The sequence below is a fragment of the Canis lupus genome, chromosome 2 (assembly GCF_003254725.2).
Source record: "Canis lupus dingo isolate Sandy chromosome 2, ASM325472v2, whole genome shotgun sequence".
Classification (NCBI taxonomy): domain Eukaryota; kingdom Metazoa; phylum Chordata; class Mammalia; order Carnivora; family Canidae; genus Canis; species Canis lupus.
Window position 1 is genome coordinate 5506562 of NC_064244.1, and position 23647 is coordinate 5530208.

A 23647-nucleotide genomic window follows, 5' to 3' on the forward strand; every position below is an offset into this window, starting at 1 on the left:
TCCAGGGATCTTTTAGAATGCAGGTTTGATGATGTCACCCAATTAAAATTTGTTACCAGTTCCTCACTACCATTAGGACAAAGTTTAAATTATTGAGTAGTTGTGTAATTATTTCTTATGTGCTGACTACTATCTAGGTTTAAATGTTAGCAATTAAACAACAACAACAAAATTTTTAAGCCATAAAGGCCAGTATTAGGTAAGCTGCATGATGCCAGTTTGTAACCTCTGCTCTAACTTACCATCTTTTCTCTTATACCTTTTATCTGCAACATGATTGATTGCCTTGAATAATTTCCATGTTTACCTCTTCTATTCATTCTTAAAAACCTACATACTTTATAAAGTCTTTTTTTTTCTTCTTTACTTTATAAAGTCTTTAAGTGAACCCTTCTCAACCTAGTTAGGTATCTTGTCTCTGAACACTGTTGGAGAGGTTTCAGATGCCCTGTGTGTAGGTCACTACAGCACTTAACCTTATTGTGTTATAATTATTGATTTTCTTCCTTGTCTGCATCCTCAATAAATAAAGTAAAAGCTTCTCCGAGCAAGATACCTGTCCTGTTCCATACACACAGAGTTTTTAGGAATGAAAATTGCTTCCCTGGAAATTGTTTTGGAACCAACTCCATTAAATCAGTTGTTGGTTTTTTTTTTTTTAATATTTTATTTATTTATTCATGAGAGACACAGAGAGAAAGGCAGAGACACAGGCAGAGAGAGGAGAAGCAGGATCCCTGCAGGGAGCCCGATGTGGGACTCCATCCTAGGACCCTAGGATCATGCCCTGGGCCAAAGGCAGACGCTCAACCACTGAGCCACCCAGGCGTCCCTCAGTTGTTGGTTTTAATCACTTTTAGATATTCCTTGTTTTGAGCCTCAAGGATATTAATTTCCTTAATTTTGAAGGGAAAGATACAGTATTCCCTGGAAAGTAGACATGTGATACTGTCCTGTAGTCCAACCTTGTATATGGTCAATATATATGGCTGTTATTTAATTTACTATGCCTAATAATATTTTCTTTGTTCAAATTTAAAATCTAGACCGTGGACATTCACAAAGAAAAAGTGGCTCGGAGAGAGATTGGTATTTTGACAACAAATAAGAATACATCAAGAACTCACAAAATAATAGCACCTGCAAACATGGAGCGTCCTGTAAGGTATATTCGGAAACCTATTGACTATACAGTTCTGGATGATGTGGGCCATGGTGTCAAGGTAAGCATTTTTATATTAACTTGAAATAATTTATCCAATAAATATTTTGGATAGGAAATAGAGCAGTAAAAATCATTTTCTTAATTAATAGATTCTCTTAGCTAGTAACTAGCATTATAGTTTTCAAAGAATATTTAATATTAGCTATGTATTATACTAAGTTTGAGTCAGAATTTTATCTGTGAAATAGGCTGTATTCAGAAGATAGTAAAACTTACCATGGCTTTTTGTCAGTAGAGCCATTTGAATCCTAGACTAATATTACAGATATTGTGAATGCCATGTCTTGCTTTTACTACTGAATGAATATTTAAAAATAAAAAATTTATATGCTTTGCAGAGTTGTTTTACAAAATAATTTATAAAAACTTTGAACCTTTTATTTCAAAAAATATATGTAAGTGCATTTATGTAGATGTGGCTATAATTCCAGCAACTTATGAAAAACAAAAAATTGTATGTAGTTTTGCATACCATACCCTCCTTGCCTTCCCCTGCCCCAATAGGGTTTTAGGAAAGAGATTATTTGTTGCCCATGTTCATATCTTAGCGTGGCAGAATTAGCTGCTATTGAAAGATACCTGTAGTCTGTCAACTTCTTAGATGTTTATGGGTTATTCTGCAAACATACTGAATGACCTGAATTCTATAGCCATTTTTGCTCAGGATAAACGATTCCTATGAAATTTGATAGTCCCTTTCCTAGAGGACCATTATTTGATTTTGTATCTGATTTTCAGAATTTTTATAATAAATTTTTAGGAGTTGGCTAGAATCTTGAAGCTTTCCCTAGCTGGCTGATCTGACCAGGGTTATTGCTGGATTTCTGTTGCATTCTAAATTATTTGGGGTTCCTGATCAAGAGAAGAGTGTAGCTGACTGACAATACTCACTTTTATTCTACTCTGCGCTGTCATTATTGGAATCTCCCCCTTTCTGTCATGCTTTGAAGTTAGATATAAAATTGGAACACTACAAATGTAGAAGAGGCTACTTGTTTGTTTCTTATATTTTTACCCAGGGTATGTGGCTAGAGTTGTAAAAGAGCTTAAATTCAGGGCAGCCCTGGTGGCTCAGTGGTTTAGTGCCACCTTTAGCCCAGGGCCTGATCCTGGAGACCCAGGATCGAGTCCCATGTCAGGCTCCCTGCGTGGAGCCTGCTTTTCCCTCTGCCTGTGTCTCTTTCTCTCTCTCTCTCTCTTTTTCTCTTTCTCTCTCTCTCTCTCCCTCCTCTACCCCCGCTCCCGTGTCTCTTGTGAATAAATAAATAAAATCCTTTAAAAAAAAAAGCTTAAATTCAGTTGGAATTTAAGTTATTTTAGACTAGATTGAGCTATAGGATTTGAATATTGAGAGTCTGGAAGAAATCTTTTTTGTATTAATTGCCATGAGATTAAAATTTATATATACACACACACACGCGTATGCATGTGTGTACACACACTCGTGCTCACTTCTTCCCCTTTGGCCTAATTTTTCTTTTTTTTTTTTTTTTTTAAAGATTTTATTTATTCATGAGACAGAGAGAGAGAGAGAGAGGCAGAGACACAGGCAGAGGGAGGGAGAAGCAGGCGCCATGCATGGAGCCTGATGTGTGTGGGACTCAACCCCGGGTCTCCAGGATCACACCCTGGGCTGAAGATGGCACTAAACCGCTGGGCCACCTGGGCTGCCTCCCTTTGACCTAACTAATCTTGAGCTTGCTTTCTTTCAAAACAAAATACGTGCATAAAAAAAATGTCATCATCTTAGAAGTGAATATCCTATATTATTCCTCCATTAATAACTATATTTAATAGTTTAATACATAGTACTTAGCAGAATAGAAGATGAAAGCAAATTTCATAAGGAAATTTTGGGTGAGAATATGAAATTATTTCATCATATATGTATAAATGGGAAGTATAAATGCCACATAATATATATTGAAAGTATGCAGATATGAATTTTGGCAGTCTGCTTTCTGTAATATGGTTACTGACACATGATTTTTCTTTTTATCATGGCAGAATATACATAAAATTTATTATTTAACATTTTAAACGTATAGTTCTGTGACTACATTTGTATTGTACAGGTAATTTTTTAAATTTTTTTTTTACTTTATTAAAATACTGAGTTTATTTCACATGTTATACACAGGTTATTTTAAAATATATTTTTGATTAGGGTGAGAGAGTGGATGGTCTGTGAGAATAACATTTCTTAGAGTCTGATATGTGGCATATTTGTCCATATTTTGTTTCTGTGATATACAAATATATACACAGTTATTTTTTTCCCCAGTTGTCTCATTGCCACTCTGTTTCTCTTGTTTTCTGATTTCTCTGACAGATCATTCATTGCTGGCTTAATTAAATATTTCTAGAGCATAGTAGAGTGACGGTTAGAAATTTGAATAGTAGGTGGGTTTTTTTTTTAAGATTTTGTTTATTTATTCATGAGAGGGACAGAAAGAGTTAGATATACAGACAGAGGGAGAAGCAGGCTGTGGGGAGCCTGATGGAGGACTCTATCCCAGTATCCTGGGATCATGATCTGAGCCAAAGGCAGATGCTCAACCACTGAGCCACCCAGGTATCCCAGAAATTTGGATAGTAGTTAATGAACAAATACTAGGGCCAAAATTATTAGAAGGAAAAGAGAGAAGCTATTCTTATAGTTTTAGAATTATTTTCTTAACCTTTGTCCACCACTTTTCTATTTAGAAGTCTGTTTTCCTACTGATTGGTAAGAACTCTTTTTTCTGTCAAGGAAATGAGTTCCTTATATATTCCTAAATTTCTTCATACTGCTATTTGGCTCTTGACTTTTTTAATGTTTGGGTATTCTAAAAAATACACATAGATTAAAAAAATTATATCCAAATATATTAGTATTTCTTCTTATGTCTACCAAGTTTCATGTTAAAGTTTCCAGACTCTGAAATTAATGTTCCATCATATTTTCTTTTGTGATTTAAATTTCAGGGTTTTGATACTTGTATTATTTAAATAATACTATATGGTGAAGCATTTTATGCTGTGAGATAGATGGTTACACATAAGTTTGGTAGGAATTCAAAATATGGAAGAAATATCTTATGTCTGGTTTGACTTTTGGAAGCAGTGTAAGATATGGATAAGAGAATCCTAGCATAAGGAAACCACCAGAATATATACATAAAGGAGAATGTAAAGAAGATGAACCTTATAAGAGTACAGCTTTTCAGAGTAAGCTAAAGAAGACCTGAATACTTAGTAAAGACATTTAAAATTTTTTTAAGGAATTTATGTATGTATGCGAGTGCGTGAGCAAGGGGGAAGTGTGGGGAGAGGCAGAGGCAGAGGGAGAGGGAGAGGCAGGCTCCCCACTGAGCAGGAAGCCCGCCGGTAACGCAGGGCTCAATCCCAGGATCCTGGGATCTTGACCCAAGCCAAAGGCAGCTGCTTAACTGATTGAACCACCCAAGTGTCCCTAAATTTATTTTTAATTAACAGCTTTATAGCCTGGTTTATAATTTACAAAGGACTTTCACTGTATGTGTTTTTAAGTCTCAAAAGACCATGTAATCTAGGAGTTGTTACATTTTATTAGTAGAGACACTAAGTATTTATAATATATACATAGGAATGATATTTTTTGAAGGTTTCATTTGTATTAAAAGAGTAAACTAATGAGTCATAGTAAAGAAAGGATTGGCCTTTTTTATGGACAGCACCTGTGGTATACAAGGCTTATAATTTCCTTAGGGTCAGAAGATAGGGAGGAATCAAAGAGAATCCTGTTGTTTTCAACCTGAGATTCCAAGGACATGGTAAAGTGGCCTGTTAATGTAAATATTAAAGAAATGAAGTGAGATCTTAAGGAAATAAAAGTCTAGTTTGGATGTGTTTTGGAGATTTTTTAAATGGATAAATCTTGTTGGTTGCTAACAATTACAGTATTTTAAGCTGTAAGATACAGAGATGATTTCCTTGTAATACTCTCAAACTCAGACACTTCTATATAAATACACACTAGATAGAAAAGGCAGAACTTCATATAAGGTTAAAGGTTGCATCATTACACAGTAGCAAAGTTCTGCTAGAGTTTTTATTCCCCGATTCTCCATTCATTCTTTCACTTGGAATCAGTTTATACTTGAATGTTATTTTTTTTTCTTGTTCAGTAGAAACAAGATAGGTGGTCATATCTGGAATATTTCTAAATTATTTTAAAAATATTTAGTGTATTGAGATGCTATCACATTAGTATATCTTATTTCCAAGGATAATAATGTTACTCAGGTTTACACTTTCTAAATCCAGATGTGATATGTAGCAGCTAGGTAGGATTCTAGACATTGATGAAAATGAGCAATATCATTCTAAACAAACATTTAAAGAATACTAAAATTCTGGCCTAATTCCTAGAAATAAGAATATATCCAAGACAAAGTACATTCCTTCTTTGGTTGACTTTCCTAATGGTTGCCTTTATGTCACCTGAAAAATGATAGATTCATATTTAGAAAGACAAATGTCAAAGAACTTAAGACCCCAATATATACAAAGTTAGACTCTACAACCTAAAGGTATTTCTTAAGTGGCATGGTACAAGTAGTGATGCTTTAGGACTATACACAGTATTTCATATTATTTGTAGTACATGTTATTTCATATATAGGCTAGTCATCTTTCATAGGAGTAGCCTTTAGGATCAAAGCAATCGTTCTTCAGTTTTGAATTTTGTCTAAACTGGTTCAGAAGAAAACTTAGAACAAAAGCAACCTATAACCTTCTGCTTTTGGCCTGCTCAGATTTAGATTCATAAATTACAAATGAGAGGGCTTCTAGACCTTGTTTGTTTGTTTTAAAGATTTTATTTATTTACTCATGAGAGACACACAGAGAGAGGCAGAGACACAGGCAGAGGGAGAAGCAGGCTCCATGCAGGGAGACCGATGTGGGACTCGATCCCGGGACTCCAGGATCACACCCTGGGCCGAAGGCAGGCTTTAAACCGCTGAGCCACCCATGGATCCCCTAGACCTTGTTTGTATGCCTTAGTTAGAATCCGGCTAAGCTGCTATTGTGCATAGGGATTTTTTTTTTTAATACTCAGGTACTAGGTCTTTTTCTGAATTTGGAAGCACCATGTGATTTTGAATTTTAGCATTTACAGCTTATCAGTTTTAGAATATCAGTTTTAGAATACTATATTACCATTCATCTGATGAATACTTGAGCATTGATTGTTTGGTAAAGCCTTATGTCTGGTACACTGATGTGTTAAAGTAGCCTTACATCGAATGTGTTAGATGTTTGTGTTTAAATCAGTGTTTATCATCTGTAATTCAGTTAGTTTAGTTTCATGGGATAAATACTGATATAAGACATTATTGGGCCTTCATGAGATCGGCATAATTTAGTGATGTTTTCCTTATGAATATATTTTTTTGGAAAATATTTAATACATGTGAATATTTCCCTATTGCTTATGGATTTTTTCTTTATAAAATATTTGAAATATGGCTGGGTAAAAGCTTATTAACATGAATTGAATGACTATAAATGTAAACGTGTCCTATTAGATACAATTTATTTAGAATTAATTTCTACTTTTTCCCCCCCTTTTTTGCCAACGTAAAGTGGCTAAAAGCCAAGGTAAGAGATACTACTTATCATTTGATCCACAGTATTCCCTCTATTTTGATAAAGGCTGCAGAGCCACTAAAATTTGAAAACTCTTCCTATGTCTGTCTGCTTTTTTCCCATAGGATTTATGTAGATTAAATAAACTCAGTTCAAATCAGCAACATTTAGCTTGGATGTGTTAATATATCAATGATATATTGACATCTGCATTTATATAGGAACATTAATTTTGCTAACATTTATTGCTTTGCTCATTTTTTTGGATAGTTGCCTTGCTTTTATTGACTTAACAATTAGGAGGTTTTCCAGACACATATGACTTTGTTACTGAATTGTTAAGATAAAGATGATTTTTCAGATTAATGTTTTAGCAAGTTGACACTGAGATCTATAGTTTTTATTCATGTACACATGTAAAAAATTTTGGAAATCCAGTACTTGAATGCAGCTAAGTTTGATCTCAGTGAACATGTTTAACAGTAAAATAATGTATAAAATCCAATAATCACATCTGTATTTGCCATAAATTGGTCTGGATAGCACAGATAATAGGAGAAAAAGCTTTGTGCAAGTGGAAATTTCTTGACTTTTTAAAATGTAGTACCAAAGTCAGTTATTAAAACTGTCTGGGAATCCTTACTTCACATTCTGATATTAAAAAAAAATAATACATGGTGTCAAAACACCAACAGAACAATTTGATATAAAAATAAAAAGCTTTTCTTTCCACATTTTAGCATGGAAATAACCAGCCTGCAAGAACTGGCACACTGTCGAGAACAAATCCTCCTACTCAGAAACCACCGAGCCCTCCCATGTCAGGCCGGGGAACGCTGGGGTAAGAATGCAACTACATTTTACAAGAAAAGGCATATGCTAAAGAGAAAGATATTTCTGTGACTTAAGTAAGTGTATGGGTCTTTGCTGTGGGATGCTCTCAATGTGAACTACCTCTTACAAATTCATTTTGTTTCTTCTTTCCTTGAACAGAATCTGCTTGTTTTATAATTTTCTCTATAGAAGTCTGTACTAGAAAGAATCTTTTGTATATGTGCAAATAAGCATTATTTAGTTTTTATCTTTTTTTTTTTTTTAAGATTTTATTTATTCATGAGAGAGACACAGAGAGAGGCAGAAACTCAGGCAGAGGGAGAAGCAGGCTCCTTGCAGGGAGCCTGATGCAGGACTCAATCCCAGACCGGGGTCATGCCCTGAGCCAAAGGCAGATGCTCAACTGCTGAGCCACTCAGGCATCCCTAGTTTTTACCTTCTAATTTTTTTTTTGGCGGGGGGAGTCTAGCCCAAGTTTATTTCTAATGAAATTGCAGGATGATTCCATATGGTGCTTTCATATGTGTTTACAATATTCCTATTGCAGGAGTTTGAATTAGCGATGTGTTTTATGTGGTTTGGCTTCATAGCCTGCAGGGGGACTCTTTACCTGGAGAACTCTGAACTGTGTTTCTACTGATAATCTGAGGGCCCTTTATACTTAAGTTTTGCATGTAGGCCAATTGGAGAAATAGAAAAGATAATAGTTGGTGGTTTCTTCCTTCTAAGTGCAGCAAAAATATAGACTGATTGGTAAGACATCTTTGAAGGATTATTGATCTTAACGTAGGAAGCAATATAGTAGATTTCTTGTTTTTGGTAGAGGGGTGAGGAATCATTATTTTATAGTAACAGAGATTGATAGTCAACATTTTGACAGAATCTTAGTTTCCATTTTCATTCTGTAAACCCTTAGCCCCTGAAAAAAACATAGGAAGCTATTAAATAGAAAAGTTAAAATCATTTATTGAGAAATACATGGCATTTTTGGTATCAGAATATATCAGAATGGTATCAGAATATACTTGTTCATATATTTCTGTACTGAAGTAGGAGTAAATTGCAGGGGAGGTACATTGTTTTCATAATGTACAAGGATAGTGGCTTGTGGGTCACTGGGCTGGGAATAATATATAATTAATTAATTAATTTTTTAAAGATTTATTTACTTATGATAGACATAGAGAGAGAGAGAGAGAGAGGCAGAGAGACAGGAAGAGGGAGAAGCAGGCTCCATGCCGGGAGCCTGACATGGGACTCGATCCCGGTACTCCAGGATTGCGCCCTGGGCCAAAGGCAGGCGCTAAACCGCTGAGCCATCCAGGGATCCCATGGACCCCGGGATCATGCCCTGAGCCAAGGCAGATACTCAACTGCTGAGCCACCCAGACATCCTAAAGAATTAATCAATCAATCAATTAATTAATTAATGTGTGTATTATTTTTTTTAAGATTTATTTTTATTTATTTATGATAGAGAAAATGGCAGAGACACAGGCAGAGGGAGAAGCAGGCTCCATGCTGGGAGCCCATTGTGAGACTCGATCCCAGGACTCCAGGATCGCTCATGCCCTGGGCCAAAGGCAGGCGCGAAACCACCAAGCCACCCAGGGATCCCCCCAAGAATTTTTTTAAAAAAGATTATTTATTTATCTATCTATTTATTTTATTTTATTTATTTATGATAGGCAGAGAGAGAGGGAGGCAGAGACACAGGAGGAGGGAGAAGCAGGCTCCATGCTGGGAGCCCGACGTGGGACTCGATCCCGGGACCCCAGGATCATGCCCTGGGCCAAAGGCAGGCGCCAAACCGCTGAGCCACCCAGGGATCCTCCCCAAGAATTTTTTCAAACAAAACTTTATTATTACAGATAAAGAAAAATTGTGTTATACTTGGTTACAAAGAGACAATCACAAATATGGTGACAATACCATTTAATCTTTCTTACTCATTATTCTTTTTCTCTGTTTTGCTTCTTTAGACGAAATACTCCTTATAAAACTCTGGAACCTGTTAAACCCCCAACAGTTCCTAATGACTACATGACAAGTCCTGCTAGGCTCGGAAGTCAACATAGTCCAGGCAGGACAGCTTCTTTAAACCAGAGACCAAGGACACACAGGTAAACCTTCAGGTTGAGTCTTTGAATATCGGCAAATGGGGGTTATTGACTGGTGACAAACTCCTGAAAAGTTGCTGAGTAAAGTATTGCTCTAATGCTAATATAGAATATAAAAGATGAGGGTAATCATATTGTATATGTTTCTTTAAATAAATTTGTGCCATAATTCCTCTGTTTTTTAGGTGTTAAGCAGGTTTAAACTAATTACAGATTTGCTACTATGTTTTCTTTTTGATGGAAGTATAAATATATATTTGGATCAAGGCCTAAAGAATGTTTTAAAACAGTTATTTAAAAAAGATTGAGGCAACCACTCTTAATTATTTTTGGATAAAGACTGAAATATCGGAAATTATGCAATGTGATTTAAACTTTATGAGGTTGGACGAAGAAAGACACCTTCAAGGGAGGTGGAGGTGAATTTGTTAAGGAGAATTTGTTAAGAAGAATTTGTTAAGAGGAAGGATTTGTTAAGAGAGTTGATATACTAGAGGATATTTAAGTTGTTTTAAAAAAAAGTTCTAGAAATCCCCTCCCAGTGGATTTTTTAAAAACTTGTTTATGGAGCATGACATCCATTCAGTATAAAGCCTACAGTGTATTAAGTATACAACTTGATGGTTTAATACAAATTGAATACACCCACATAATCATCCCCAGATCAGAAAGTGGAGTGTTCCCAGCAGCCTGGAAGTCCCCTTTAGGCCCTTTCCCAATTATAGCCTCTACTTTCTTTCTCCCAGAATAGCCACTCCATGTTTGGGTACTTTTGTAAAAGTCAGACAAATTTGTTGTACAGCTTAATTTATTTTTTTCTTCATTTTAATCTATTATTTAACTTGGGCAAGGAACCTCTCTTTACCTTGACTTTTAGGTTGATATATTAGAGAAACTTAGCAAAATCATTTTGGGGGATTCAATTAAATAGGCTGTGTCAAGCCTCTTAAGTGCTATGTAATTGTTACTGTTAGTAAATAAATTATTATATCGAAATTTTCATTTACTGTATCAGGTCAAGTTAAGTGAGAACCAAATTTCTGTGTTTTTTTTTTTTTTTATTGGTGTTCAATTTACTAACATACAGAATAACCCCCAGTGCCCGTCACCCATTCACTCCCACCCCCCGCCCTCCTCCCCTTCCAACACCCCTAGTTCGTTTCCCAGAGTTAGCAGTCTTTACGTTCTGTCTCCCTTTCTGATATTTCCCACACATTTCTTCCCCCTTCCCTTATATTCCCTTTCACTATTATTTATATTCCCCAAATGAATGAGAACATATAATGTTTGTCCTTCTCCGACTGGCTTACTTCACTCAGCATAATACCCTCCAGTTCCATCCACGTTGAAGCAAATGGTGGGTATTTGTCATTTCTAATAGCTGAGTAATATTCCATTGTATACATAAACCACATCTTCTTTATCCATTCATCTTTCGATGGACACCGAGGCTCCTTCCACAGTTTGGCTATCGTGGCCATTGCTGCTAGAAACATCGGGGTGCAGGTGTCCCGGCGTTTCACTGCATCTGTATCTTTGGGGTAAATCCCCAGCAGTGCAATTGCTGGGTCGTAGGGCAGGTCTATTTTTAACTCTTTGAGGAACCTCCACACAGTTTTCCAGAGTGGCTGCACCAGTTCACATTCCCACCAACAGTGTATGAGGGTTCCCTTTTCTCCACATCCTCTCGAACATTTGTTGTTTCCTGCCTTGTTAATTTTCCCCATTCTCACTGGTGTGAGGTGGTATCTCATTGTGGTTTTGGTTTGTATTTCCCTGATGGCAGGTGATGCAGAGCATTTTCTCATGTGCATGTTGGCCATGTCTATGTCTTCCTCTGTGAGATTTCTCTTCATGTCTTTTGCCCATTTCATGATTGGATTGTTTGTTTCTTTGGTGTTGAGTTTAAGAAGTTCTTTATAGATCTTGGAAACTAGCCCTTTATCTGATATGTCATTTGCAAATATCTTCTCCCATTCTGTAGGTTGTCTTTGAGTTTTGTTGACTGTATCCTTTGCTGTGCAAAAGCTTCTTATCTTGATGAAGTCCCAATAGTTCATTTTTGCTTTTGTTTCTTTTGCCTTCGTGGATGTATCTTGCAAGAAGTTACTATGGCCGAGTTCAAAAAGGGTGTTGCCTGTGTTCTTCTCTAGGATTTTGATGGAATCTTGTCTCACATTTAGATCTTTCATCCATTTTGAGTTTATCTTTGTGTATGGTGAAAGAGAGTGGTCTAGTTTCATTCTTCTGCATGTGGATGTCCAATTTTCCCAGCACCATTTATTGAAGAGACTGTCTTTCTTCCAGTGGATAGTCTTTCCTCCTTTATCGAATATTAGTTGCCCATAAAGTTCAGGGTCCACTTCTGGATTCTCTATTCTGTTCCACTGATCTATGTGTCTGTTTTTGTGCCAGTACCACACTGTCTTGATGACCACAGCTTTGTAGTACAACCTGAAATCTGGCATTGTGATGCCCCAAGCTATGGTTTTCTTTTTTAAAATTCCCCTGGCTTTTCGGGGTCTTTTCTGATTCCACACAAATCTTAAAATAATTTGTTCTAACTCTCTAAAGAAAGTCCCTGGTATTTTGATAGGGATTGCATTAAACGTGTATATTGCCCTGGGTAACATTGACATTTTCACAATATTAATTCTGCCAATTCATGAGCATGGAATATTTTTCCATCTCTTTGTGTCTTCCTCAATTTCTTTCAGAAGTGTTCTATAGTTTTGAGGGTATAGATCCTTTACATCTTTGGTTAGGTTTATTCCTAGGTATCTTATGCTTTTGGGTACAATTGTAAATGGGATTGACTCCTTAATTTCTCTTTCTTCAGTCTCATTGTTAGTGTATAGAAATGCCACTGACTTCTGGGCATTGATTTTGTATCCTGCCACGCTACCGAATTGCTGTATGAGTTCTAGCAATCTTGGGGTGGAGACTTTTGGGTTTTCTATGTAGAGTATCATGTCATCGGCGAAGAGGGAGAGTTTGACTTCTTCTTTGCCTATTTGAATGCCTTTAATGTCTTTTTGTTGTCTGATTGCTGAGGCTAGGACTTCCAGTACTATGTTGAACAGCAGTGGTGAGAGTGGACATCCCTGTCTTGTTCCTGATCTTAGGGGAAAGGCTCCCAGTGCTTCCCCATTGAGAATGATATTTGCTGTGGGCTTTTCATAGATGGCTTTTAAGATGTCGAGGAATGTTCCCTCTATCCCTACACTCTGAAGAGTTTTGATCAGGAATGGATGCTGTATTTTGTCAAATGCTTTCTCTGCATCCAATGAGAGGATCATATGGTTCTTGGTTTTTCTCTTGCTGATATGATGAATCACATTGATTGTTTTACGGGTGTTGAACCAGCCTTGTGTCCCAGGGATAAATCCTACTTGGTCATGGTGAATAATTTTTTTAATGTACTGTTGGATCCTATTGGCCAGTATCTTGTTGAGAATTTTTGCATCCATGTTCATCAGGGATATTGGTCTGTAATTCTCCTTTTTGGTGGGGTCTTTGTCTGGTTTTGGAATTAAGGTGATGCTGGCCTCATAGAACGAATTTGGAAGTACTCCATCTCTTTCTATCTTTCCAAACAGCTTTAGGAGAATAGGTATGATTTCTTCTTTAAACGTTTGATAGAATTCCCCTGGGAAGCCATCTGGCCCTGGACTCTTGTGTCTTGGGAGGTTTTTGATGACTGCTTCAATTTCCTCCCTGGTTATTGGCCTGTTCAGGTTTTCTGTTTCTTCCTGTTCCAGTTTTGGTAGTTTGTGGCTTTCCAGGAATGCGTCCATTTCTTCTAGATTGCCTAATTTATTGGCGTATAGCTGTTCATAATATGTTTTTAAAATCGTTTGTATTTCCTTGGTGTTGGTAGTGATCTCTCCTTTCTCATTCATGATTTTATTAATTTGGGTCTTCTCTCTCTTCTTTTTAATAAGGCTGGCTAATGGTTTATCTATCTTGTTAATTCTTTCAAAGAACCAACTCCTGGTTTTGTTGATCTGTTCCACAGTTCTTCTGGTCTCGATTTCGTTGAGTTCTGCTCGAATCTTTATTAACTCCCTTCTTCTCTTGGGTGTAGGATCTATTTGCTGTTTTTTCTCTAGCTCCTTTATGTGTAAGGTTAGCTTTTGTATTTGAGTTCTTTCCAGTTTTTGAATGGATGCTTGTATTGCGATATATTTCCCCCTTAGGACTGCTTTTGCTGCATCCCAAAGATTTTGAACGGTTGTATCTTCATTCTCATTAGTTTCCATGAATCTTTTTAATTCTTCCTTAATTTCCTGGTTGACCCTTTTATCTTTTAGCAGGATGGTCCTTAACCTCCACGTGTTTGAGGTCCTTCCAAACTTCTTGTTGTGATTTAGTTCTAATTTCAAGGCATTATGGTCTGAGAATATGCAGGGGACAATCCCAATCTTTTGGTATCGGTTCAGACCCGATTTGTGACCCAATATGTGGTCTATTCTGGAGAAAGTTCCATGTGCGCTTGAGAAGAATGTGTATTCAGTTGAGTTTGGATGTAAAGTTCTGTAGATATCTGTGAAATCCATCTGGTCCAGTGTATCATTTAAAGCTCTCGTTTCTTTGGAGATGTTGTGCTTAGAAGACCTATCGAGTATAGAAAGAGCTAGATTGAAGTCACCAAGTATAAGTGTATTATTATCTAAGTATTTCTTCACTTTGGTTAATAATTGATTGATATATTTGGCAGCTCCCACATTCGGAGCATATATATTGAGGATTGTTAAGTCCTCTTGTTGAATAGATCCTTTAAGTATGATATAGTGTCCCTCTTCATCTCTCACTACAGTCTTTGGGGTAAATTTTAGTTTATCTGATATAAGGATGGCTACCCCTGCTTTCTTTTGAGGACCATTCGAATGGTAAATGGTTCTCCAACCTTTTATTTTCAGGCTGTAGGTGTCCTTCTGTCTAAAATGAGTCTCTTGTAGACAGCAAATAGATGGGTCCTGCTTTTTTATCCAGTCTGAAACCCTGTGCCTTTTGATGGGGTCATTAAGCCCGTTCACATTCAGAGTTACTATTGAGAGATATGAGTTTAGTGTCATCATGATATCTATTCAGTCTTTGTTTTTGTGGACTGTTCCACTGAACTTCTTCTTAAAGGGGAATTTTAAGAGTCTCCCTTAAAATTTCTTGCAGAGCTGGTTTGGAGGTCACATATTCTTTTAGTTGCTGCCTGTCTTGGAAGCTCTTTATCTCTCCTTCCATTTTGAATGAGAGCCTTGCTGGATAAAGTATTCTTGGTTGCATGTTCTTCTCATTTAGGACCCTGAATATATCCTGCCAGCCCTTTCTGGCCTGCCAGGTCTCTGTGGAGAGGTCTGCTGTTACCCTAATACTCCTCCCCATAAAAGTCAGGGATTTCTTGTCTCTTGCTGTTTTAAGGATCTTCTCCTTATCTTTGGAATTTGCAAGCTTCACAATTAAATGTCGAGGTGTGGAACGGTTTTTATTGATTTTAGGGGGGGATCTCTCTGTTTCCTGGATCTGAATGCCTGTTTCCCTTCCCAGATTAGGAAAGTTTTCAGCTAGAATTTGTTCAAATACATATTCTGGCCCTCTGTCCCTTTCGGCGCCCTCGGGAACCCCAATGAAACGTAGGTTTTTCTTCCTCAGGCTGTCGTTTATTTCCCTTAATCTATCTTCATGGTCTTTTAATTGTTTGTCTCTTTTTTCCTCAGTTTCCCTCTTTGCTATCAACTTGTCTTCTATGTCACTCACTCGTTCTTCCACCTCGTTAACCCTCGTCGTTAGGACTTCTAGTTTGGATTGCATCTCATTCAATTGATTTTTAATTTCTGCCTGATTAGCTCTAAATTCTGCAGTCATGAAGTCTCTTGAGTCCTTTATACTTTTTTCTAGAGCCACCAGTAGCTGTATAATAGTGCTTCTGAATTGGCTTTCTGACATTGAATTGTAATCCAGATTTTGTAACTCTGTGGGAGAGAGGACTGTTTCTGATTCTTTCTTTTGAGGTGAGGTTTTCCTTCTAGTCATTTTGCTCAGTGCAGAGTGGCCAAAAGCAAGTTGTATTGGGAAAAAGAGAAAAAGAGAGGAGAGAAAGAAGGAAAGAAAAGAGAAAGAGGAAAAAAAAGGGGAAGAAAAAAAAAACGAAAAGAAAAAAAAAAGAGAAGAAAAAGAGAAAGAAAAAGAAAGGAGAAAAAAAAGGGGGTGGGGGAAGGAAACAAATCAGAAAGCAAAACAAAACAAAACAAAAAACAAAACAAAGAAAAAAAGAAGAACCACCGGGGAGTATCTTCTGATTTTGTGTACTTTAAGTCCCTTGGCTTCTCCTGGAAGTTGTCAGTCAGTCAGCTGGTCTTCTGGGGGAGGGGCCTGCTGTGCTGATTTTCAGGTGTTAGCACTTGGGGAGCTGCTCAGCCCCCTGCCTGGTGCAGGGCTCAGTGGGGGTTGTTTACCCCGTGAGGCCGCAGGAGGAACAGCCCCAGTGGCGGGCCAGCTCTGGAAACCTGGATTCAGCTCCAGGAACTCCGTCTGCAGGGCCTGGAGGCTCCGGGGCGGGGCCGCTGAACTGCTCAGCTCGGGGCAGGAGCGTCCTTGCTGTCCTGGGCCCTCCCGGCCTCTGCCTGTCCCGGGGGAGGCCGGATCCTGGGCTGTGTCCCGGCGCCCTGTGCTCCGGAGCCTGCGCTGGTGGATTCGCGCTCCCGGGGCCGCGCAGCCCCCTCCGCGGAGCCGCCGCCCGAGCTCCTCCGAGCTGCTCGGGTCCCGCCGGGTCCCGCCGTGCGCGCTGCAGCCCTTAGGGAGCTCGGCGCACTCTCCTGGGCGCGCAGTTGCTCTGTTAGTGTCCCGGGGAACCCGAGGGCATCCTCGCCCTCCTGGGTCCTGCTCCCACTCCCCGCGAGCCCCTTTCCCCCGGGAAGGTCGGTGCAGCTCCTGCTCCTCCGGGACGGGGCTCTCCTGTCCTGGGGACACTCGCCCCGGCCTCAGCCCGGCTCCTCGCGGGCCCCTCCCCCTTGGAGGCCTTTGTTTCTTTACTTCTTTTTCCCCGTCTTCCTACCTTGATAGAAGCGCGAACTCTTCTCACTGTTGCATTCCAGCTGGTCTCTCTTTAATTCTCAGGCCGAATTCATAGATTTTCAGGATGATTGGAAGGTTTTCTAGGTAATTTGGTGGAGACAGGTGATTTGGAGACCCTACTCCTCCGCCATCTTGCTCCTCCCCCCCTTTGTTTTTGAATAATAATTCAAAGGATGGTTTTTCTCTATAGTGGAAGGATTAAGCGTTTAATCATATTCAGCCACTAGTTACTAAGAGTTACTTATTAGGTACTAGGGATATGCCCATGAGATATAGTTTAATTTTCCAGAAGCTCATTCTGTTGGAACAGGGATTGACAAACTTGTTAATAAAAGGCCAGATTGTTAATATTTTAAGATTTGTGGGCCATATGGTCTCTTGCATTTACTCAGCCCTGTCATTGCAGAATGGAAGCAGCCATGGACAACACATAAATGAATGAGCATGGCTGCATTCCAATAAAACTTTGTACATGGAACTGAAATTTGGATTTCATAAAATTTTAATGTGTCATAAAATTCCTCTAAATTTTTTTTGACCATTTAAAAATGAAAAGAATGTTCTCAGCTCACAGGTTGAAAAAATTGGACCAGGAGTCAGATTCAGCCCATGGGCTATAATTTTCCAACCCCTATGTGAGAAAAAAGGCCTATAAGCCAGTAATTGTAGAAGAGTATAATAAATACAAAAACTTCATATGTCTATGATGCAGTGCCAGCACAAAGCAGAGTATTAGTAGATCACCTGGCTTCAGGCAGTAGAGAGGCCTTCACCTTCAAGCACTTTATGGTATATAAACAGCTTTCTCTGTTTTTCTTCTTCTTCTATTAACATATGATAATGTAATTATAGAATAATCATATCAGAGAACAAAATTTTGTTTAAGCTGTACAAGTCTTTGCTCTCTTGAGTTTCTGGACCTGTTGAGCCATTGATGTTGATTTTTAAGACAGTATGAAGCCAAAGGTTACACATGTACATAAATACATATACATGCACACGTTACTAAAAACTGCATAGTATGAGATCATATGCCTAAATGTACAGTAAATCCATAGGAATTAGAATAGTAAGGAATTGGTTAGAGTTTAACATTATCAACTCTTCTAGAATGCTCCATGTTGAAGCTTTACTTTTTTTTTTTTTTTTTTGGTCGGTTTACTCATTTTCCAGAAATTTCCCTGTTTTATCACCATTCTTTGAAGATGGGATTGAGATTTTTGTACCAATTCCAGACTAAAACTGGTTACAGTTTTTATTAACTTCTATCACATATTGTATATTTTCTCTTGTGGCATCTCTAATGCTGTTTTTTTTTTGTTGTTGTTTTTTTGTTGTTTTTGTTTTTTTCTAATGCTGTTTTTTAACATCTGTTTTCCCATTCTCAACTGTGAGCTCAGTGGAAACATGGTTCATATCTGCTTTGGTTACTTAATTAGTCTTGTTGGATTGTTGTACCATAAGATTTTATTGGTCATTCATTTCTCAATAGATCTCTTCTGATAGTTCTATGTACTATGTTAGGACTATATTGAATTCCAGTAGTTTGAGAAGTAGAGTAAAACACGAGAACTACTTTAGGTATTAGGGTTAAAATTGTATTGAATAGTTTTTAAAACTTTTATTTTTTTATATTTAACATACACACACACACCATAAAAAGAGTATTTTGGCTTTGAATTTGTCTTTGGATAAATCTCTAGAATGGCTGTTTTCAAATTTATTTCTTTGCAGTGGAAGCAGTGGAGGGAGTGGAAGTCGAGAGAACAGTGGAAGCAGCAGTATTGGCATTCCCATTGCCGTGCCTACACCTTCACCGCCCACTGTTGGACCAGGTATGTTGGTGTATTAATCTGTTTTAATATGTGCTAGAATTTGAGCTTTATTATGAAATCTGAAATAGTTATATTAGATAAAATTTACGTGATTGTTGCTAGAAGAAATGCTAACAAATTTAAGAACATTTTTAGGGGGGATCCCTGGGTGGCGCAGCGGTTTGGCGCCTGCCTTTGGCCCAGGGCGCGATCCTGGAGACCCGGGATCGAATCCCACGTCGGGCTCCTGGTGCATGGAGCCTGCTTCTCCCTCTGCCTATGTCTCTGCCTCCCTCTCTCTCTGTGTGACTATCATAAATAAATAAAATAAAAAATCATCAGCTCTAAATGTACTAATTATAAAAAAAAAAAAAAAAAAAAAAAAAAAAGAACATTTTTAGGGAGACTTTCACAGAGACTTTAGCAATTTACTAGTTATTTTTTCTTACACATAAAACATATTACATAACATCATTAAATATCTTTTGGGCCATTTTGCTTTAGAAATAACTTGCCTTGGGCACTAGTCAAGAATGATACTATTTCAGGAGCAAACCAATATTGGTGATACTTCAAAGGATGAGTGTCTTTAATGTATATTTTATACTGGTGAGTTTTGTTGTTGTTACTGTTTTTTAATACCAGTGAGTTCTGGCATTGCTTTATAGGCTAGTGTCTCAACTCTGGTGTTAGCTTGTTCTGTGACTTTTCTACATTTAGGTATAATACTCCATACATATTCTAGTAAAATAATAATATAACATGAGATTAAAATAGGAAAAGTTTTTTTTACTCTTTAGATTTTAGAAAAATTTAAGAAATTGTTGCAGAGCATTAAATCAGTTCCTTGATTTTTTTTTTTAGTAAATGATATAAATACTTTATAATGTTAAAAATACATATTTCATAATCAAAACTGTTAGGAAAAATTCTTAGCTTCTCAAAGAGATTGTTGAAAAAGAAAAAGCTGCTTATAAAAACAGGCATATTTTATAGTTAATGCAGGTATGAACTCAATGTCCTTTTTTTACCTAGTAAAATGAATTCATATTCATTTGGACATGCTTTACATTATCGGTGTCTCTCTTTTTTTTTTTTTCCTTTCCGAAACTTTGTACTTTCTTACTGTTTCAGAATGTTTAGTTCTCTTTCTTGCACTCTGACCTGAATTATAAACTATTTTATTAGAAAACATTTCTGTCCCTCCTCCTTCTGGAGCTCCACCAGCACCACCTCTTCCACCACTTCTCCCAGTGAACACTGTGATAGGTGAGATTGCATAACCACTGGAGTGATTTAACTTACTTTGTGTAATTCATAATAAACTCCTCTGTTAGACTGCTAGCTTTTATAGTTATTAGGTTGTTGGTGGTAATACAAAGGTTAAAGTTTTAATCTAATTTACACTAATTTCTTCAGGTGAAAGGCCTCTGAAGTTATATAGTTAAATATAAAATCACATTCTTTGAAATGTGAAATGCTTTTATGCTTAATTTGTAACTGATTTAAATGTGGTTCGTATTTGTTTTGATATTTTTTAGGAAAATTATAGCAGTGATTGTTCAAAAAGATATTTTTAAATTAGTAATGTAATATATATATTTTTTTACATGAAACTTCATTTGGAACTCCCTGGTGTATACAACAGTCAAAGGATTGGGGTGAAGATGGGGGACAGGAGGAATTAAAATGGAAAAGAAATGATGTGTGGTTGTGGGGTGCTCCTGAGGCTTTCCTGTGGATCACCATGTGAAAACTTTGATATAGCTTAGTGCTTTGGAATCTAGGATGCCAAGAAATTTTTTTTTTAATCTGATACATTTAAATTGTTCCTAAATTGGAGGTAACTAGATTGAGCATATAAGGAATTCAGAATACAGACTCAGTATGAAGCATTCAGCCTAGAAATATATCAGAGCAATAATCTGGGTAGACATGGATAGAAATGTTTCAAATGACAGCTGAGTTTCAGCTGCATCTTCTCAAAACATTGTAAAAGGGCAAAAGGAGGTAATAAAAAGATCCTAATAATAAAAATTACTGTCAGAAAATCCATGTGAAAAAAAAGTCCCCAACCTAGTTAATAATTAGGAGAATGAAAGTTAAAATCACAGTGAGATACTATTTTATATCCACCTCATAAGTAGAAATGTAGAAGCTTACTAGTACCCAATGTTGATAAGGATGTATAGTAACTAGTACACTGCTGGTGGGAGTTTATTAGTTGATACATTCACTTTGGAAAGTAATTGTTACCTAGTCAGGTTGAACAGGTTTTTACCTTAGATTTAATAATTTCATTTCTAGATATTTGCCGTAGAGTACTGGTTCTCAGAATATGGCTATAAGACCCCTGGGGGATGCTAAGATCCTGTTATGGAGTTTTTGAGGTCAGAACTATATTAGTTATAATACGAAGACCTATTTGCCTTTTTTATTCTCATTCTGGTACAAGTATACGGTGGAAGTTTCCAGAGGCTTGTATGACTTACGACAGAATCATTGCTGTGACAGCTAATAGAATGTTTATATAGTCATGTGTTTTACAGATGTGTCTGTCAATTTTAATTTCTATTATAGTAATTACCTGTTGCTATAACCCACCTCTGCAAAAGCTTTATGAGGTTCTCTAATTTTAAAGAGTAAAACTAGACCATTGTGTTCTAGAGCATTGGCTTTCAGAGTGTGATCACCAGACCAACTGCATCATCATCATCACCACAGGGGAACTAGTTAGAAATGTATATTCTCAGATCCCATTCTAGACCTACGACTCACTCAGAAACTTTGAGGACTGGAGCCCAGCAGTCTGTATTATAACAAGCCCTCACGGTGAAATTCTGACTAATGCTGAAGTTTGAGAACAAGTGTTGTAGAGAAACTTAGGAACCCCACATTTAGGAATGTTCATAGTAGTAGCATTAATATTAGCAGAAATCCAGATGCAACCCAATTATTTAATCACAATAGAATGGATAAATAAGTTGTGGCATGCTCACATGCAAATAAAGCAACAGAAATGGATGATACAACATTGATATGCTTGCCAACAGGGATGAATCTTAAAAAAGGAGCAAGCCAACAATATGCATAATTACTCCATTATAAAAGCTTATAAATTATAATTTTTCTGTGTATTGCGTATTGTTTAAGTTTATATATAGCTGTGATTTAAACTGTAAAGAAAGAATGTTTAACACCTTTTGAGTTTTGGGATCTAGAAGATGCAAACAGGAAGCTTTGGTGATACTGGTAATATACTGTTTAATGGAGTTGGGTATTTATCTTATTTTTCTTTAAATTATATATAAATGAAAAAAGTAAATTATATATAAATGTATATTTATGTAAATAAGTTATATATTACCACTACATATTATACATATTAGTATATATAACTATATGTATATGTAGTATTACTGTATATAACAATTTTGAATCTAAAGCATATACCCTTTGGCATCATGATATATTTCATAATAAAACATTAAAGTAAATTCTGAAATAGGCTCAGTTTGGGAACTGCTGAATGATTGGTTTTCAATTTTAGATCACCAAGAAAAATGACTTCGATTTCATACACTTTTTATTTAAGTCAGAAATATAAAAATCATTTTACAGAGATCTCTTAAAAACAATTAAAGGTTTACCTCTTAGCTCTGTGGAAACCCTAGCTATCCAAAATTACTTATTCATGAAGGCTCTTGAATAGAGTATTATTTTAAAAATATGTTTCTATTTAGAAAATGAGCCTGGGGATGATTCAGATAATTAGTGACTGCCTATGGCTTGGGAGCTCCAAAATGTTAAATTTATTAGCCCTTTTTAAAATGAACAACCTCTGCTGTATGGCTTTATGTAATAATTTGTATGACCTTTAGGAGAGGTTAAATTACACAACTGATTGAAAATAAACTAGTTTTACTTACTTAGTGGTGGTTAGATGTTTGGCTGTGGCAAAGAGGCTAACATTAGTCCTGAAGTTACCTTTGGAAAGTATGGTTAACTTTAGAGGCTTTGAACTTTATTAACCTTTGAAATATTAAACTTTTGAAATGTTGGTAGAGATGATATTGAATGAAATTTTAAGTACTGTTAGTACTTTAGTAATTCTAGATATGCATGATAAATAAAAAAAAAAGATCGTTTTGGGTATAGGATGGAACAAACCCTCCAAGTATGGAGAAAGGTAATGGATTTTCTACATAAAGCTGCTTTAAAATTGTAAAATTACTTTACAAAGTCTAAAATTACTTACAGTTTTGTCAGTTACAAAAGTGTAAGTGAAAAGGAAAGTGTAAAAACAAAACAAAAAAAAGAAAAGGAAAGTGTGTTAGTCTTAAAAGTTTGGAAATAGATGACAAATATCTGATACTATCTATAAGTGCTTTGAAACTAGAAATTGTGCTTCTCATAAAAATGATTCTGCTGTCATATGTATTTGATTATAACTACTAACACAATAAACATTCACATAAATACAGCAGTATATGTGGAAAATATGCTAGCCTCTTTACATTTTATAATTTAACCTTTGTGCTCCTGAAGATCTGGTGATGGAAAAGGAAGTTTGTAAATACATTGTTAATACAGTCACATCTGAAAACTGATGTGTTCCATCTCAGATTACCTTTTGGTACTGATTTTGTTGGAAAGATGTAGTTCTTATGTAAAACCTATATATTCTTAAATGATACAGAAAAAAATTATATATGATATTAGCAAAATAGCATTTGAGAGTCTGCTAAATTAAAAGGTTTAAGAATGTTATTTTACTTTTGCAGCTGTCCACACAGTATCTGTTTTTCCTTCTGTAACTTCAGAGAGCTAGCTATTTGTGTTTTATCTTCACATTTCTCTTTATTTTGTGCTGTGGGCTTTAAAAAGTAATAAATATTTCTTACTGAGAGTCCCCCTCTCTTTGTTCTGCCATCGGAGGTGACATGTTGTGCTCACATTCTTTGTTGGTT

The 23647-nt window shown here is 36.6% G+C and overlaps 1 protein-coding gene across 11 annotated transcripts in view; it reads left to right on the top strand.

The window, feature by feature from the left end:
• ABI1 (abl interactor 1) overlaps positions 1 to 23647 on the top strand; it is a 136210-nt gene that overhangs the window by 98108 nt on the left and 14455 nt on the right. For 4 of the 11 annotated variants that reach the window (XM_049097014.1, XM_025463883.3, XM_025463886.3 and 1 more), the window contains exons 3-8: positions 1047 to 1223; positions 6836 to 6850; positions 7579 to 7679; positions 9655 to 9795; positions 18598 to 18698; positions 19866 to 19946. In XM_049097014.1, coding sequence (XP_048952971.1) covers positions 1047 to 1223; positions 6836 to 6850; positions 7579 to 7679; positions 9655 to 9795; positions 18598 to 18698; positions 19866 to 19946 — 616 coding nt within the window. The remainder of the gene's footprint in view (positions 1 to 1046; positions 1224 to 6835; positions 6851 to 7578; positions 7680 to 9654; positions 9796 to 18597; positions 18699 to 19865; positions 19947 to 23647) is intronic. The other 7 variants (XM_025463885.3, XM_025463888.3, XM_025463891.3 and 4 more) reach the window with 3 other exon arrangements.